This window comes from Eucalyptus grandis, chromosome 7, assembly GCF_016545825.1.
Source record: "Eucalyptus grandis isolate ANBG69807.140 chromosome 7, ASM1654582v1, whole genome shotgun sequence".
Classification (NCBI taxonomy): domain Eukaryota; kingdom Viridiplantae; phylum Streptophyta; class Magnoliopsida; order Myrtales; family Myrtaceae; genus Eucalyptus; species Eucalyptus grandis.
This window is the reverse complement of record NC_052618.1, coordinates 40967325-40988058: the sequence shown is the minus strand read 5'-3', so window position 1 is coordinate 40988058 and position 20734 is coordinate 40967325. Positions and strand designations below refer to the sequence as shown.

Genomic DNA, 20734 nt, shown 5'->3' with positions numbered 1-20734 from the left:
TTTTTTTTTTTTTTTTTTTTTTTTAAATTGGGAAAAGTGCCACTTTTACCTTCTAAGCCCATTTTCAAGAAAACAAATCCCTTTTGCCCGACTTTTCTTTTGGATGGGAAATGAGCTTGTATTCATTCGTATAGAAACCAAACCATAGTGACTAAATAAGTTCTCTTAGGGGTGCATGACAATCACCTATTTCTATTTTTAAAATAATTTTTCTATTCCAGACTTGTTTCTGAAATAGAAATCTATTTGATAAACCCATTCAATTTTTCTATTTATGAAATAAATTCTTATTCCAGAAATAGATTTGGAATAGAAATCAAAAGTAGAAATTTTCTACTTTTATATTTCTAGAACATAAATGAGAAATAAAAATTATTCTCATCGTTCGTCAACCGGTCTTTTATCCGTTGCCGTTGACCACCGTTGTCGGTTGCTCACCACGCGCCGCCTTGCCGATCGCCGACCGCCGCCGCTGCCGGTTGTCGACCGCCGCCACCACCGCCGCCGCCAATCACCACCGCCGCCACCAATCATCGTCGCCGCCGCCGCGCCACCGCCACCGCCACCAATCACCGATCATCAGTCCACCGCCGTCCACTGGTCCACCGCTATCCAAAAGGAAAAAAAAATTGTGTTGTTAATTTCTATTTTTAAAATAGAAATTTGTATCATTATCAAACGGTTATTTTTGCTTAGAAACTCTTCTAGAAATAGAAATAAAAAAATCTATTTTTTTTTTCCAAAAATCAATTTCTGGCCAAAATGGTTGTCATTTACCCCCTTAGCAACGATAGACACAGAAGAACAGGGAAGCGGATTGAGTCGAAAAATGGAAGGTAAACCAACAAAAGCATTTCTTCCAGCCCAGTTTGCATAAGGATTGAGCTAAATCTTCTGCATTAGGAGAAATTTTCAGAAGCAACTCTCCATTACCACATCATCTTCTGCTTTTCAGATAGAATTTCATAGACGATGAGGGGACTCTAAAACTAAATCCTCCCTCCAGCGCCTGATCAAGTAATTAGACCGACTTGACAAACTATTTGGAGAAGTGGCGCAATCATACAATACATTTTTTAAATTGGTTAGTGAGAATCCTTCTTGATTTGTTAAACTCGACTGTCTGACTCTTGTATTTCTAAGAATCATAATAATTAGTTAACCAAAGATCCCAAGAGTTAAGATTTATCGACATCAGATTAGACATACTCTATCTTTCAACTTCAGACAACAACTCACCAATACCAATCTGTAATCAATTTAGCAATGGCCGGTGTAGAACAACGAAATAAATTTCATTATATTTCCATGATGAGAGCTATCTATATTAAAAGATCATGCTCCGACAAAGAAATAATTTAATTATATTTCTGTGATGAGAACTAAGATCTCTCTTTCTCTCTCTGCTCAAGACTTAAAAAAGAACTTACGGGTTTTCTAGGTTTGTAAGCTTATTCTGACGCACTCTTCTTGCCTTAACTTGAACAAATCTAGAGATTAGATCAAGGGAAAAAAAAAGAAAGCTTTTATTAAACTATAACATTCCTACCTTGACCCTCAATGAGTGTTGTGGTTCAACATTCTCTCATTTCTTTCAAATTCCTACTCTTTTCCTAGCTCACCATCAACCCTCGAACACCTGGAAAAATTTCAGACTTCTTCCCTCACCGTCCAAGAGGGTAATTTATGAGGGGATATAGGAGGCCTTTCCAGTCTCCACTGGGATGGACGGCCTATGGTTGGAAAGATACATGAGCATAATTTTGCTCTCTAGTCGAGGTTTTGACTAGTTTTGGCTGCAAATTTGTAAAAATTGCATTTTCTCAATGGGCTGACTGGAATTTTTGGATTAAAGTTAGTTATTTGAGTTATTTTTTGGGTCATGAAGAAACTCTTTGGGGACTAATACTAGACTCTATTGGAAGCTTGATAGGTCCCCTTTGAAATCCAAGTAGTGGTGTGGTACGATTATTTCTGGTGTGCGAGATATGGCTCTTGAAAAACCCCCTCAAATGCTGCTACTTTTAGTTTTTGAGTTTGGAAGGTAACTGTTTGGATGTACTTTTGGAGGCCACCAAGAGCCCCCCTCGAGCTAGCTGCCTCTTATCTCCTACTTTTTATGCCTCAAGAGGGTGTGCTTCCGAGAGGTTATCCACTGAATTAATCCACCCTTTGGTTGCCAACTGAACTACTTCACTAACTCTTCAACTTCGTCAAATTTTCAAATTTGTACCGTCATTGACCTAGCTAATTTGGTCGAGATTTTCGCGCTCTTTCCTCAGCTTGTCCATGGCCATTTTTTTTTTCCATCTGCACATCTAATGGTCGTCTTCCACCTCAACTAGAGATCAGTCTAATTGGGTAGCTCAATAGGATATGGTGGGGCTACGAAATTGCTTACTTGGAAGTTTCATATTGTGCCCAAATTGTGGACTCGGCTTCGGCAGCTAGCTTAAGTGCTTTAATCAATCAATTTTTCTGGATTTTTTTTTATCAATTGGCAAGTTCATGTATAGTACTCTAAGCCGCTAGCTAGACTTTGCAAGTTTCTCCAACCGATTTTGCAAGAAAGTTCATCAAAATTGGCCAATTTCTTGCGCAAGATGAGGAGGCTTGGCTAAACATATTCAGATTCTCGGCCCCAACTTTTTTTTTTATGGAAAGTAGATTTCGAGAAAAATAATTCCATTTAAAACCTATAGTAAATGCCTCGGCAATCTAAATGCAACAAATTGATATGAAATATTTTTATGGAAGAACAGGTTCCAATTCTTTCAAAAATATTTAAACACAATCTTTGGACAAAAATTAAGTGTCAACAAGATCTAAAGGTTCTGAGTGAAAGGAATCTACTATATGGTTATGTGGCTAAAATAATTGATATATTGACTAGTACCATTTTGTTGTAGCTTTCAAATTACAAAACGTGTTACCAACTAACTATTGAAAATGACGTTTAAACTCATTTCTTTGTTGGTAACTCGCTATTACATTCTAGTTGACATTGCTGACATTGACAGAAAATGGCTTGAATTGCTACTAGGGCAAATGAATACACATTGCTAAATTCTGACGTAAGTTACCAATTTGACGGTAATATTTTGTTGTAGCTGGGTAAATTTTAACATTGATACTCATCATTTATGGGCAATTTACTAACAGTTTACGGTATAATTAATTTATCAGTCGCATACTTTTTATCAACATTATCTAAAACTTATTATCGTTTTCAGGAATCAACCCATCACATAATTTCGTTCTCTCTTATTTTCTTTTTGATTTTAACGGTACACTTGAATTTTCCTAAATGATACGACAAATGCAAGAGATGACTGCTTTAGTAATTCCAGATTTTTCTGACCTGCAAATTTCTATACTCTCGTCCAAACCCCGTAGTTTTCATTCAGTGCCTAAAAGAAAGCTTTCACGTCATGCAAAGTGGCTCTCCTTCCTACCCAACCCAAGACAAGAAGGGGAAAGATTGGTACAGAAAGATCAAGAACTGGTTCTTGTGACAGCAATTCCACCTCTTTGATTTATCAATATCTTCAATGAGGCAGGAACACTGCCAATTCCTGTTTATCATTCTCTTCTCATCAGTTCCAATTGAACTTGGAGTCCTGATTCCTCCTTAGCGTGCTGCATATTGCTCCCACTGCCATTTTCTTCCGCAATGAATAAACTCAATACCCTCGCAAGCAACATCACGCACCCTTCATGACAAGCTTCTTCTGATTAACACGGCAACAAAGGGTATGACACATTTCCATCTCATTTCAAGCCTCTCAATCAGTTCAGAGATGCAGATGAATTCAATGTCATGCCCCTGTTATTCAATGCTACGTCGTAGCACATTGATCAAGCATGAGTCCTCAAACGGAAGTTTCAGAATAGAAGAAGAATACAAGGAAGCCGAAGAAAGATTTAGCCACAGAGAGAGAGAGAGAGAGAGAGAGAGAGAGAGAGAGAGAGATGGACTTCCTGCTATGCCTGCACTAACAGATATGATAACTGTACAACTGTGATGCGAACTTTATATACAAGTTAACCATACAATAGATTTTGGCATTTATGGGTTTACAAGTACAATAGATGTTGGTCATCCACAATTTCGACCAGTGCGTGGAGCGGCCTTATCCTACAAGTACAAAAAGGTGCACTGTCAGCAAAAACAGCTATCAGTACTTCCGCCAGCAGCCGATCTGCGTGAAGTTCAGTCCTTGACAAAAATTTCTCTTACAAGGTAATCACATCCAAAAATTTGATGGACCGCCAGTTTTGTTGTTTCTAATAAATTCACCGGCAGCATCAGCTCGCACACAAAAAATGGGGACAGAACTGGGAAGCAGCATCCGCAGACACATGCCCGCAAAAGATCCAACCAAAATCTGCGTGTAAGAAATTATGGAGGTGAGTGACATTGTCATCAGACGTGAGTGCTTTGATCTTATCCAAGAAACAAACCAAAACACTTTGTGCTACATGAAGAGGAGAAATCAAAATGAAAAGCAACTGTAGGAAATGACCAAGAAGATTGCTAGTAACTTTTATAGCCACATCCCACGCACAAGCAATACCACGTGTGGTGAATCAATCAAGTAATTTGCCCACCACAAAACAGACACATACCATCAACTTTCAAATATGTTTGTGTTTACTGAGTCAATATGGTATTGAGGTTTAAGTGGACAACATACAGAGTGAAATACAAGCTGCTGAACTAAAGAGATACTCCGATTCAATTTGAAGAAAAACAAAATTGAAGAAACTTTACACTGCTCGTAGTCATAGGAAGCCTTCTACCAGAAACAAGAAGAATTAAGTGTTTCAATCTGATCCACAAAATAAAATCACGAGATTTGTCTCCTTTTTTGCGGGTCAAGGCAAAATGGAGGTGAATCATATGTTCACAGGAGAAAGAGAAGCATAGTATCTGCAGAAATGTTCAGTACATCAATGCATTTATCTCACAACACTTCAAAATATTTAGCAGAATGCCCATTTTATTCCAACATTCCCTTTGAACAACTTCATATCTTGGGCATCCTGGACAAACAGAATATTAAAGAAGCTTCCATAATGCCTCTTATTATCCTTCTGGTCATATCTCATGAAACTTCACGAAGATCCATTTAAATGAGCTCAGTACCATACAGCCTACTAAAAGCATCCATACAAAGAAAAAGGTACCAAGGCGGCTAATAGCCCTATGTTGACACTGACATGAACAACATCTAAATTAGGATTTAGAGTGCAGTTAAAATGACGGAACAGTGAAAGATTAGATCCCAAAACTGATGCCAACTGCATAAATGTAGAATGCCATTAATTATATTCCACATCCATTCCCTAAGCCATTTCCAGGCATGAGTAAGGTTACTAATCAAGGCAAAAAGGAAAACAATTGAATTTTCCTCTTAAGTTCAGTCGGCTTAAGCTAACTCCACCCCATGCTGAACCTCTCCCATATTTGACAAGTAATAAATATGAGGTAATTCTAACACATTTTCACTGCATTCCAATAGCCAAAACCAACAATACAAATTTCAGCTGGGACCAGATGAGACAAACCAGGATGTCTGGTGACAGCAAACCAAATTTTGCGTTGACAGACTGAATTACCTCATCCATGACAGTTGTGATTCAATATAATAAAACTGGGAAGACTGCCTATACCTTATAAAAAATATCAGTAGATACCAACAAGAAAGCAAGAGGCAAAGCCTCAAAAGCACGAACTGCTACAAATGGAAGTTCTCTTCGCTAACATACAAAAAAACTTATAAGCTACTTTCAACATCCTCAACTAGAAGTACGTTAAGCAAAAACCAAAAAGTTGTAAATTACGGTTATTTCCCTTTGTTCAGCACCATATTAATCATGTCATTAGTTAAGACCCACCATAAAGCATACGCTACGTGACAACTTATTTAATTAGGTTCATCTATAGAATAAGATCATGCATTAATTAAAAGGAATAGTGCAATTGGCCAAATAATCATCACCTGCCCCACTCTCCTAGCTCCTTCACTAGCAGTATTTCATTTCACTCATTCTTGGCACCAAAAGATACAATTTCACTGAGTCCTTGAATATTGGGTGTCCATCTTCTAAGAAAAAAATACAATGCATAAATCTTACACGGGAGGAAAATGCAAACTTTGAGCACAATTTATGTAAGTTGTATGGATGTATACATCGACACATGGTTTGACACCTCTAATTCATATAAATTAAGAAGCTACAGCTATTCTACGGAAATCAATCCCACTGGGATTTTAAACTCTCAAACACCGGCTTATTTATTGAAAAGCACAACAAATGAAAATTGACTGCCAAAAGATATAATTCCATATTTGATAGACAGGAATCAGCATTCAATGAGGTTATTATTTAATGATCCTATCAAAGGTGGCCGGAACAATGTATAGTGAACATTAATAGCAACAGAGAGGCAATTCCATGCTCTCACATGCTCATTTGACCACTTAAGCACTAGACTCGTTCGTATCGTGTTATGCCCTACAAAAGACAATCAAATATCACTCTATTATCCTGCTAAATTAAGTACTGTTTTCGTTCAATGCACTTGGAAAACAAAATCAGATACTGTTCTCCTGTTCTGCAGAAAAAAAGATAAGTACTTCTATTTTAACCCTTTCCAAAAATTTTGTTATTTGAAAACCCAAATGCAGTGCCCTCATTTTTACAAAGATTTGCACAACATGAATGGAGAAGGTTTGACGATGAAAATGATGGCTTTGGGTGATCTGAAATGTCAATGCACGGAATGTACAGTTTTGACAGGATTTGGCTTCAGTAACTCCTGAATCAAGTAATGTGTGGACAATATCAGAGATGTATAAGAATTTGTATTATTACTTCTACGACCAACTAGTAGAAGGGGTAAAAACCAAAAATCTAGCAGTTTTAAACGTCGCACCCATAAACTGAAGGAACGATGCTTGTTCCACTATCATCTTACTTGAATTCATTACCAATCTTATTTCATTATGTCTCACTTCCATTCCTTACAACTAAAAGTGACCTCCAATTAAATTTGCCTGCCGTGGTGCTTTGGGTCTCCTCATTGCAAAATGCAAAATCAAAGGATGAATATCCTTAGTTTGGAGTGATTCTACCAATTCAATTTTAATAAAAGTTTCTACATTTTGAGATTTTCACGTAAGGGCAAAAGGACTTATCGTCATAATTTTAGAGATCATATAGGTCTTGGCAATACCAGTTCTTTGAAGTTATGGTCTGTTAAAAACATTTATTCATTTCTACACAAAAGTTATATATATATATATATATATATATATATATATATATCTAAAACATACAACATTGTGATCTTAGATCCGATCACAAGACCCAATCTTTCAAACAACAATATCAATTAGAAATAGATTCAGACTTTCACGACCTTGTTCGGGACTATAAAAAAAAAATAAATGTCGTGGGGTCCTCGTTTTTCGTGAGATGAAACTTCTTCCATCGCAGGACCATGACATGAGACAAATTCACCAGATCAAGGAAGGACAGAGAGAAATGAGAATGAATCATTAAGAACTTCCTCAATGCAAAAGCAATAGTAGCTCCCCATCAAGGAACATGAAACTACATACTTATGCAGCCACCATTTCTCAAATAGTAATAATTATAATCATCACCATCGTCATAGATAATTTGACCAAAGCCAAAAAATTCTAGTCATCAACAGTGTCCACGGCAGAGTTAATTTTCAGCAACTGATCTAAATGCAGAAAAGACAGAACAATTGACAAACAAGACAAGAAGTAAGAATCTCAAAGACAGCTACATTGTTAAAGCTAATATATGAAACACAAAGAATCCATCTCCAAAGATGAAAATAATTGTTCTACATAGTTCCATAGTTTTTCAAAGCTTGCAGAACATAAAATTTAGTTTACCTCAGCCCTTGTAACGCTGCACTGCATCACTTTCGAAATGCATCACTTCTCCAATTTAGATATAGGAAATGGGCACCATCCTCAATTCAGTCTGTCCAACTTCCCAAGACAGTTCAGTTACAGAGAAGAGGAGGCTTCCCAGTCCATTCATCCGCAGCACCATAGTCAAGGCTGAGCTCCCTCAGAGGAGGAATATTCTCCAATGCAAACAACATTACGTGAGGAAACGAAACATTATTGTGATCATACAATACATACTGCACCATTACATTAGGAGTTGAACTATGGCTAATATAACAAGCAACATTCCTCATTTTTGAGACATCCATAGCAAAATCCAAAGGAGGAATTGATGGATAAGCAGGGCGTGCAAAATCCGGATACACTTTGGACAAATCTCCCCACTTGGTCCATTTAGCAGTAAACCTGCTCGGGTAGACCAATGGATCGCCACTCATGCTGAAAATCTGGGCTTGGTCTCTCGTGAGTACAACTCCTGCATATTCACAGATAAAAGCACCAGCTTGTATCAGCTCTAAGGTCCTAACACCCCAATTGGTCTCCTTCGATCTAAATATCTCCAACTTACTACTTAAACCTTTCTGCGTCACACGATTACGGCAGGTTGGAGGACACTTACAAAATGGCCCACATTCAAAAATAACTGGCTTTCCCCTCGTAAGTAACCCATTGTGATCATAGGCAAACTCACCCCCATTTCTCGAAGCACAAAAGCAATTACTTCCACAGCTCAGAACACATTCACACCCACTGCCATTAGCATTTTGAACCACCAAATACGGAGGAAATACAGTCCTGGCTAAGTACTCATAATGCAGGGGAGTGCTGTCAGAATCAATGTCATTATACAGAAAAACGGGCGCACATTCCTTCCTCGCTGAAATGTCAAGACTGAGATATCCCTTGGGCCTAACTGTTAAAGGCCTTGTCCTAAGGGTCTGAGCAAACCTCATGATAGCACTACCCATTTCTGGTTGCCCTTCAATTCTCATCAACTTATACTTGTATACCCCAAAACCAGACCTACCGATATCAAACCAATGATCAAGAATCCTATACAACCCATCATACACATATATCTTGGGTGTCGCACCGCCGCCGTATCTTATCCCCCTTATAACCCGAACTTCGATTCCATAGTGCATGCTCCTTTCCATAGCCAAATTACCACCTTCCAACTTCTGGTGGTTACACTGCCTATTTAGCTTATCCTGCCCTCCATGACCACTATATATAATCACATCCCCTGCATCCTCATCGTCCTCATACCCTCCAGACACAATAACACTGGTCGCAATCGGCTCGCCATTTGAGCTCTGGCTAGCAGTTAAATAATCAATGCCAGCTTGCGGTTGACCATGCAGACCAACAACACACAACTCCATCCTATAGAAGAAGACATCGCCTATCTCTACACCAGGTAAAGGTCCCACGATTCTCTTGTCGCGATTCACCCACAATCCCTTCCCTCTCATCATGGAAGCGGCCGCCAAATCACCCCTCCTCATCCTACCATCGACACCCTCCTCATGCGACATATAAAAAACACGCAGGCTATCGTAAATCAGGCGGGCCTGGCGCACCTCCTCGCGAAAGTACCTCTTGTCCTCGTCGCTGAGATCGGCGACCTCACGAGCTCCGACGACCGCGGCTGCAGCTGCTGTCGCCGGCCGCCGCTGCTCGGCGAGGCCGCGAACGGAGAGACCTGCGCCTCCTCGCTCTTCACCGGGACAATGGCCCGCGTCTTGGGATCCAGCACGTCGACGTCGCCGCCCCCGCGGCCGTACCGCCTGGCGAACGCGCTGCGGAACAGCTCGGACACGCGGTGGAACTCGGAGAAGAGCTGGTCGCCGCCGCCGCCGCTGCTGTCCGGGGAGGGGGTCTGCGGGGCGTTCGGGGAGCTGAGGAAGAATTCAGGGGGGGGGGGTTGGGAAGCTCGTGGGTCTGCAGCGGGGGGCCGCTGCACGTGGGTCTGGGGCGGTTCGTCGAGGGGTTCGAGCTTGGGCTCGATCTTGGGAGTGACGGTGGCGGTGGCGGCGGCGGCGGCGGCGGCGGTGGCGGTGGGCGGGTCCGGCAGCAGGTTGAGGTCTTGGAACGGGACCAGAGAACCCATTTCGGAGAGAGAGGGAGTGAGGCGATTGCAGACACAATCTTAGGACGAAATTTCGGTGCAGTCGGGAGTGGATTTCGCTTGTCCGTTACGGAAAGAGAGGGAGAAGTAAGGATTGGAGCTTAGATCAATGGCGGATTCCGAGGAGGGAGGGAGGGAGGGAGGGGGATGAATTTTTTGGACAGGTTTGCTTGCTCCGTTACTTTGAGGAAATGAGGATTAATGTTCATGCGATTTGACGGATTTGCCCCTCCCCTATGGTTTCTTTTTTTATTTTTATTGTTTGTCAAATTTTTAAGGTTGAGAGTTGCCTTTATTTTGAATTTGAATTTTGGTCGGACATGGTGCTTGCTGGATATGACGGCAATCTTAGTCATTATTAAATTATTTTCTATAGGAGTAGGTGGGCGCCAGCTACGAATGCCTCTGGAAAATAAAATGGAATGAAATGGAATAGAATGGAATAAGATCATTATGCCCAATTATATAATTTAATTCGACAATGACATGCCGTTGCCAATGGGGAATAAAGTTACATTTTTCCTGAGTGGAAAATGAAATATAATGGAATAACTATCTTTTTCCTTTTACGTTATAAAAAGAATTTCTACTAGTGACAAAGTCATAACTAAAAGATGGAATAACTTTCTTCGGGGAAAATACCCAAAAACCCCTTGAAGAAGTTTGGTTCTCGCCATGTGCTCTTAAATTTGAGTTTGTCTCAAATGAACCCTAAATTTGTTTCATGCGTGTCAATCTATCCTCTTGATCCGTTAATGAAAAAAATGATCAGTCGGCACATACGTGTATCTCATGTGTTAATCTCAAGGGCATTTTTGTCAAGAAAATCATATGAAATAATTACATAAATGATCCATAAATTTTGACTAAATGTACAATATCTTATTTGAACTTCTAATCCGTTCAATATGATCATTAAATTTTAGTCCAATGTGTAAAATGCAGTTATTGTTCAATTTAATTCATTGATTATATGAAACTATTGAATATCTGAATTTCATTAATTCAAATTTAGAGTTATGATTTAGAGATTAGATTGAACATGTATCAAAAGTTTAAAGATTATATTAAATAATTCATATTTAAATGACAATATTACATGTTAGACCAAAATTCATGAACCGCATTAAATAAATTAAAAGTTCAAAGAAGATATTATATATTGAGTCAAAGTTTATAAATTATTTATATTATTTTTATAGATCATAAGAGAAAACTATAATTACAACTGAACTTGAGATCAAACAAGCAAAAAGTGATAGAGGTCAGACAACGACAGCAGCAATGATGCACGCCAAGGACCAGCGACGGCCCGACATCCCTCCAACGTTTTTCAGCCGCCAACCGCGGCGGGGCTCTCCCGGAGTCATTAAAGCAAATCATTGAGTTGGCTTACGGTTGAAGTGGCGGCTTCATCGATACCGACGTTTCGTCGGACTTCCATTTTCTCCCCTATTTTCCTGGGGGCAGTTCAGTTGCTTTAAACTGCCGAACTTTCCCCTCTTGGCAAAATCCACGGGGAGAGAGAGAGAGAGATCCCGACGTTCAGACGGTTGCTCATCGTCCATCAAATCAAAATCTCACAGTACAAGTTCGAACCCAGAAAAAGCAACTTGGAAACTTTCCAAAACTAATCCATAATTGTCAGCACTTAAAGCGGGGAAGTTACCCAAAAAGATATATAGATTTATTGTATTTGTTATTTCCTAATTTTAAATCTTTCATTTTAGTTAATTTAGTCATACCCCTCTTAATAATTTATCAATTTAGTTTTTCATGTCAATTTTGATTGAGAATTATTGATATAGACGTTAGCCATCATACGTAACATGGGTGGCAACTTATAGATAATTTATTAAAAAATTTAATTTTTTTTCTTATATTGCTTCCTTTTTTTTTTTTTTTTTTAAATCTTCTCTTTAAACCTATGAGAGTTGTTGCCCTCGCTTGTGGCCTCACTTTTATGCTTTTTGAGCTTATTGGAACCTGAAGCCAATTTTCCTATCTTCCATACCTAGGGAAATGGGTAGGCAGTAGAGCGATTTCTCAACAACAAGCTAAAAAAGTAGGGTAGAACTAGGCAGAAAACAGAAATAAAAAGAAAAAAATAGAATAGAATAAAAAGTGATGAAAAATTGTCCAAATCAATATTGTCCATTTTACGTGGCACTGTCAGTACTTATGTTAGTGATTTTCGGTCACAATTGGATGGAGGAATTAAATTAGTAAATCGTTAAAAAATTTGGAATTAAATTGACTAAATTAAAATATTTAGAATTGAATTAGCATAAATATAATAAACTTCCCCTAGTCGCCATTAGTTCGTTCGCTGTAGAGGAGATGAGAGAGAGAACAGAGCGAGATAGCGAGGCCAGCGAAGGTTGAGGAGGTGGGAGAGGAATTGGCCTTGTGAATATTTTGCTTTTGGTCTAATTTTTGACAGCGACACGTGATTGATGAGTAATGAAATCATTACTATGGACAAAAGATGAGTCATTAGGAAAACATTTTCCATCTTTTGATACCCAATTTCAATGGCGACTCGACAATCGTGATGATGAATGAAATAATTTTATATGAGACAAAAAAATGACATTGATTTAAATGAGTATTTTCGTTATAGAAAAGCACTTTGACCATGAATATCATTGGTGAGGATCTGAATAATTTTGACAATAAAAAGATGACGATTTTGCTATTTTGTAATGCTCATGACATTGACGTAACACGTCATTGATGCTCATTAGAATAACTTTATTTGGAAAAGGGTGACATTAGAAAATGAAATTGAATAAAAGAGGGGAAATTACCCAAAAAATCCTAAATATATTATACTCATACCGATTCAATCTAAACTTTTAATTGTATCAATTTAGTTATAAATATTTTCATGTTTTATCAATTGCTCAATCCAACCAATTTCGTCTAAAAGTTGGGAACCCTAACATGAACATTTTTAATAATATTTTGATTTTGTTATATAATTTTTCTTTCTTTTTTCTTCTTTTGTTCTTTTTACATTTTTTTTTTTTAGGGAAGGGGGGGCGGGTTTAAGAGCCAGCAAAGGTCGCTGGCCATAGGCAAAAGCATCATTGGGGCCAATAAGGGCCATAGCACCCTAGCCTACGCCAGATCTAGACATGGGGCCATGTGCCTCACTTTGGCCAACAAGGGCTTCATCAGCCATGGTAAGGGCATCATGGCCCTCACCAAATTTTAAATGAGGGCCTAGGTGAGGGTCATGATGCCCTCACCAGCCACAGTGAGGGCTTGTGACCACTCACTTAGTGGCTGGTGAAGGCATTGTAGCCCTTGCCTAAAGCCGCTAAGTGCTGCAACACCCCCACCCAATAGTGGTGAGTTAGTGACCCTCGATAGCCATTAGCCCTAAAACGAAAAAAAAAAGTACAGAGAAGAAAATAAAAAAATTAAAAGTTTATTACAAAAATATTCACGTGAGTCTCGATTGTATCACATGAAACGGTTGACGTTCACGTACCAATTTTCAGCTAAAATTAACTAGATAAATTTAGTTGACAAAATATGAAAAAAATTTAAAATTAGATTTGCAGTAACTCAATAGATTTCCCGAATAGAATATATCTTCCTATATAGATTTCCCAAATAGAATAAATATCTTCCTATAAAAAAATATATTGACTATCGGAGTCATTGATGAGGATGAAAACCTTTTTTCTTAGTTCTCAATGTAATAGTGACAAGTCATTAATGAGGAACGCGATGACTTTGTCCATTAAAATTATTGTATTTTTCGTAAATTGTTATTAAAATTTTAGCTTATTTTATCTCCTGATCAAGAAATATATTGTTATGATATTATAGATGGTTACACTTATCCGATTTATTTTTAAATTTCTAAGGGAAATTTTTGAAAAGTTACCTTCTTTTAATCTAATAACTGATAACGACCTTTTAACCTATTATTTATCATAGCAAAAGAAAAGAATTTGCGGTCTTGTCAATTTATAAGGTGATAACGACCTTTTATCTTATTATTCATCATTACATCATTAAACATATATATATATATATATATGGATGTCAAATATGAACAACCAACTTAGAGGTTGTTTGATAGCTACTGTTTTTCTATGTTCAACCAACTTAGAGGTTGTTTGGTAATTACGGTTTTTCTATTTTTTTTATTCTTTTGTTTTTGAACAGAAAAAAAAAACATGAATCCATTTGGTAAAGTCAACTATTTTTTCTACTCCTCATGATAAAAACAATGACCATAAAATAGATCTAAAATAAAAAAGAAGTAAAAAAAAGAAATTACCTTGTTGTTCCTGAAATAGAAATTGAAAATACTATATCTAGACAAAAATTATTTTCGGGGACAAAAATCTTACTAAAAACATTGTTAATATTTTTTTTCCCGATAAAGTCAACTAAGTTGACCCACACATAAAATGAGTAGTCACCATGATTACACTTGTACATATGATAAATCGACAACAAAATTATACAATTACGAGCATCAACATGCAAACAGCATAACAGAAAAAGAATTGAAAAGGCTATAGTAGAAAAGTAAAAAGAAAAACTGGGTGAAATATGCTTAAAAGTGTAGTCTTTCATATTCTAATGTCTTAAACAACTTTCACTTTTTTAACTTTTAAATTTTTTTAAAGTATCAATACTTTGAATTTTTCTAACCTAAAATGTCTAAATATTTACATGATATAGAATGTTGATATGTAAATTCCCGTTAAAATTTCCATGATTTTTTGAATTTTTACATAATATTATGAATTTGACCAGAAAGCAAAAAAAAAAATATTTTCTTTTAAAATCTCCAAACAAACATGCAAATGCATTCCTAGCGTTGGGCACCAAAAGATGTGTTTAGGGGGAGCGCGTAAATCACGAGAAGCATTTTTTTAGGATCTCAATTCTTTAAAGTTTAACTAGTCATAAGATGAGGGAGATGTAGATAGGAATGTACGATTCAATTATAGGAATACACTCTAATTATCTTGGCTACTTTTATTATTGTGATTTTTTAAGATATAGTTGATTATAAATTATGAGTACACTTTTCGGTAGATGTCAAAACTACAATGTATATGAATCATAAAACAAAATTTCTATTATATGAATTGGGAAGAAAAAAATTGAATCAAAATCATAAGATTCTAATAAAATACATGAAATTAGTTGTTTCTCAACATAAAAAAAATTCAAGTAACGTAAGATATATTTAAAAAAAAATAGAAACTTGAGTTAAAGTCATTCATTCATGATCGAAAGTAAAGGTATCTTAATTTTAAGTACTATCGTTGTTTAAGTATATCTTAAGTGTTAGATGCGGAAAAAACGTCTTCTTATGATCTTCATAGTTAGAACAAGAACACATATAATCGAGTAGAAAGATTAACGCACTTATTTTAGGATCTATCGATCTTGATACGGAAGCGAAAAAATGATGATCTGCGCGCAAGTCCTTATCTTTTATTACTCTCTGTATCACTGAATCAATGAGACGGCCTCCTCACTCTTTAGCACTAGGTAAACATCTATTTGTGAGGATAATTGTGAGAATGGGGGTTAGAGGAAAAATTTAAGCAATATTTATAGATTTTCCAACCAGATCCTTTCATTACGGGCCAAGCTCAACTTGACGCACATTAACTAACCCCATATTAGACTAATTAAGAAGCATTTTATCTCATCTTAGAAAAACTTTGTAAAACAATATATTACAATATCAATTAATGTATCACGCATTAGGAAAACTCTTACATTCTCCCACTTGAGCTATATTAATTGAAATTATACCGTATGTATGTATATTGGTCTAGAGATAATTCTTAATAGTTAATCTTATCCCATAAAGTCTTAAACACTGAATTATGACAGTAACTGCATGTATCCACACAGAACCTTCCATGGTCATGAGTATTCTTAACTTTATTTATATAGATTTAATATGGTAATATGGCTAATGAATACCACCTCTCATAGAGAAATCTCATTTGTTAGTTACCATTCTCTTACCTTAAGTATCACAAAAACCTATGCCACTAGAGAATATTTTTATATTTCCAATGAATCCAAATATGCATTATCTTTATAGTTAACATTTTTTTATGTGTAACAATAAATATACTCAAAGCTAATAACCGAATGGTCCTAACATTCATTCAAGATTTATATAATACCTTGGGACTTTTATCAATATGTATTAAGATAATAACAATATATCCATAAATATTTTATTGAACACAAAAGTTGATACATATTAAAATGTGACTAAATGTAACAAACACATATGTAAACTTTATTAGAAAAAAATAAAAACAGCTCTTACTAAATAACAGTATCCCAAGATGCTCAAGCTCATGCTTATGACATGTCACTCAAACACACAAGAGTGTAGGCCATTAGTTAGTATATCAACAACTATATTATCGTAAGAATATGATCTACTGCAATATCACCATTCTATACCGACTCATTTATGGTAAAAAACTTGATTGTTGTGTACTTAGATCCCCTGAGACCTACGCTGCAAAGTTATTGTCACAATATAACTATATGGGTCTTTTCACAAAAATAAAAATAGTTAACTCCATAATGAGATTTTGGCACCAAATAACTTGAGTGATAGCTAAAAACTCTACTTGCATGGTAGAAGATGGTATAGATTTCTATTTCTTGCTCTTCCACGATACTGCACCTCTTGCCAACATAAATATGTATCATATTGTCGACTTTGTATCATCTTGACAAGCAGCAAAGTCGGCATTTGAATACCTTACTAGCTATAAGTCCTGGAACATGTCTATAAATCAGCATATAGTTTCTTGTCCTCTTTAAGTACCTTAAATCTTCTTGGTAGTAACCTAGTGATTGTGTCTTGGCTTTGACTAATATCTACCTAAAAGTCATGTCGCAAAAGCGATATCTGGTCTAGTATAAACTTAAGCATATATGATATCTCTAAGTACACTAGTATAAGGTACATCCTTTACTTGGGCTTTCTCAAAATCTAAACTAGGGGATTGTGAGAAACTCAATTTATCACCCTTAATAACAGGAACAATTCCTGACTTATAATGATCCATATTGAAAATTTCTAAAATACGATTAATATATGTCTTCTGAAACAAATCCAATAAATGAGAGAGTAATCCCTATGGACCTTAATGCCAAGAACTAAATAAGCTTCAAATAGGTATTTCATGTCAAAAATTTTCGATAACATCCACTTTATCTCATACAGTAATCTAATGTCGCTACTTGCAAGTAAGATATCATCTATATAAAGTATGAGAAAAATTTAATTTCTCTCACTAACCTTGTGGTATATATATTGATTTACTTTATTTTTAATAAATATGAATGAAATGATAATACTATTAAACTTTAGATGCCATTATCTAGAAGCTTGCTTAAGGTCATAAATAGACTTTTTCAATTTACATATATGCTTACCCGAATCATCCGCTGCAAAATCTTCAAAGTTGTACCATATGACCTTCTCATTAAGATCTCCATTTAAAAGCAGTTTTAACATCTATCTGGTATAACTCCATATGAAAATGAGCTATCAATGTCAAAATCAGTTTAAAAGGATTTTAGAAGAGACTGGAGAAAATGTTGTTTCATAATCTATTCATTTTCTTTGAATGAAACCCTTAGCTACCAGTCTACCTTTAAACTTCTTAATCTTTCATTTGGAATCCCTTTTAGTCTTGTATACTCATTTGCAGCCGATGGACTTTGTCGCGACCAAAATTTCCGGTGTGAACCACCTAGGGTTTGGCTAATGGATTATTAAGCCTAGACTTAATTCGGGCTCTCCCAAGCCCATACCAATTCGCGACTTAAGTTCAAGTTCTTAACATGCAATTGATTCTTTTAATCAGGAGTCGCCACTAATCTATTTTTTGGTGGGTCGATTAGAAACCCAAGTAAAGTAACGGGAGTTTCACTTTACTCCTACGAACTAGAGATTATGGGTACGGGGACTTGGTTACACTAGATTTCTCTAATGCCATTTTGGTACCATTCTTTTATTTTCAAAAATGTTTTGCGTGCCTTAAATTGGTTTTAAATCTATTTTCCTAACATGCGGGTGCGCAATCCACCAATTTAACACCCGATAAACAATAAATAAATTGCAAAAACTTACCTCAAAGCAACGAAAACATCTGCAATGTTAAATTAGAAATCACATCAACAACCCTAGATATAATTTCTAATTACCACGCAACTTTTTTTTTTTTGTTTTCACTTAATTAATGAAAATCATGCAATATGCAATGCAATATTAACTAAATGACTTAATTCTAATGTCATGTAATTTCTAATTAAATGGACCTAGCAAAAATACTAAATGACATGCATCTCAATGAATCTAATTCTAATGATGTGCATATGACATTTTTTTTGTATTTTTCATGAAATTCGAAATTTTCCCAAATGTGAAAATTACCTAACTAGATTAAGATCCTATTTAATTTATATTAGGAATTAGGTTGAGCCATATCCTAATTTAAACTAAAATATTATCTTAACCTAAATAATCCTAAAACGCAATATATCTAAAAATGCCTAAACTTATAATAAAAAAAATGATCTAAATTAAACTAAGTGCAATTTAACCTTAATATGCAATGACATGCAAAATATGCCATAATTCTACATGACAAGTGTATGATGATTTTTTATTTTTTTATTAATTTTCGAAATTTATAATTGCCAAATGATTAAACATGCAACTTGATTTAAAATCTAGCAACCTAAATTGATTTTTTTGATTTTTTTAATTTGGAATAAAATTCTATTCTAAACATGTAAACCCTAAAACATGCAATATTCTAACTCAAACATATCTCAAGATAAACAAAACAATTAAGACAAGACAACTCATTCAAAATCATCGAATATCACACATCGTTCAGATCAAAGGATAATATTTCGCTAGTAAAATAGATAAATTGATCTTAAGCCTTAAAGATCAAGATATCAATTTTATTCCCACTGATTAATTATTTCATCTAAAGCCTTATAGATGAAATAAAAATCACTGCCTTGATTTGAATTGGGAAATATATCCTAATGAATATTATAGCTCTTACTCAAAAGGTTTAAATTAGATATCAATCTCATCAATCTAAGCAATATGATGTTTAAATCAAATTAAGATGAGATTTTTTACCTAATTGCCGAATAAACTTCCAAATCCGAATTTGTTGAGGGACGGCTTGCGAAGGGTGATTGCTTCAACTGAGGAACAGTTCTGGACAGTAGCTGGGGTGTCGCCGACTGCAAGATACGAATGGCGGCCGCTATTTGCACGCTTGCTAGGCTCGCGTCACAAAACGAGAGATGTGAGCTTCGTAGGAATTGGTTTGCTTGGACTTCTGGTCAACGTGAATGGTCTGCAGAGAAAAAGAAAGTGATCTTTTTATTTTTTTTATTTGCTCTTTATGTGGCCCCCCACTTTCTCTTCGTTGGTGGACTTCATGCTTGCAAACGATGGCCGCAAAAACATGACGTGGTGTTCATGCTTTGGACCTCGGCAAAACCTGCAAAAATTCAACCAAGAATACAAAATCAGCGTTGGCTGCTCACGGCCAAGGAGGACTTGTAACGCGGGTGAGGCGATTGGTGGACGAGTTGGTCGTCTCTAGTTGTTGACTTCAATGTGATTTGCTACGTGGTTTTTGCTGAGGAGCTTGCGGGCTTCTTCGCTCGATCTGTGGAATTGGCGTCGAGAAGGGCTCCGGAGTTCTCTTCTCTCTATTGCTCTCTCTCCCCGTAAGAGCTGCGGCAGCACTCTCCTTTGCTCTGAATTGTGGCCGTGTATTCTCAATTATGTCGTGGCCCAGCGCGGAAGGGGGGCGGACAGAGATGCTCGGGTGCTCGGCGACGGCAGGGGTGCGGAGGTCGCTGGGTCACAGGTTGCAGAGGCGCGGCGGCGTCGGGCTCCGAGCGAAAGGGACAGGCAGAGGCAAGCAGGCCGCGGGCTTCGGCGGCACGGTGTCCCGGACAGGCGAACTCGCGGACCGCTACGGCGTCTGGTCGGCGGCAGGTTTAGATCTGCCGGCGTCAAGGCACCCGAGCGGTGAGATCGGGACAGCAGCAGTGGGGGCGGCGTCGCGAGGGCTGGGGCACGGAGGAGCGGCGACCAGTGGAGGTCGTCTGGGCTGCTGGGTCGACGGCAGAAGAGGCGCGGCTATGGCGTCGGGCGCACCGGCGTCGAGCTGGCGGAGAAAGTGCCGGTGCCTCTGACCGGCACGAAGCTCGGACAGAAGGGAGTCCGTGAAGAAGACAAACAGTCCCTCTATTTCCTTATTCCTTTTTTTTCCTCTTGTCTATTCACACGTTCTCTCTCTATCTTTTCTTGACTTTTTTTCTTTTTGGTCAGAGAAAGAAAAGAGAAAAGCTTTCTCTGACCAAGGACCAAGACGGACGAAGGCTTTTTTTCTTGCACGAATTTTCTTCTCAAATTTTTCGAATTCCCCCTGAATACTGTGCAGGTCAACTCCTTTTTATAGTGGTTCCGATCGGCCGCTTTCTATGGAAAATTTTAAACTTCCATCTTCCGTCGCATTAAATCGTGGATGCAAATCGGAGCGTGATTTCGCAATCGCCTGACAGACGATTCCTT

The 20734-nt window shown here is 37.2% G+C and overlaps 1 protein-coding gene across 1 annotated transcript; it reads right to left on the bottom strand.

Moving 5' to 3' along the window:
• Positions 1 to 3807: 3807 nt before the first annotated feature.
• Positions 3808 to 10242, bottom strand: LOC104414410 (histone-lysine N-methyltransferase family member SUVH9). Its single transcript, XM_010025508.3, is given in 3 exon segments — positions 3808 to 4388; positions 7938 to 9585; positions 9588 to 10242. Coding segments are annotated over 2 exon segments (2019 nt in total). The 5' UTR covers positions 10072 to 10242; the 3' UTR covers positions 3808 to 4388; positions 7938 to 8050.
• Positions 10243 to 20734: the final 10492 nt, after the last annotated feature.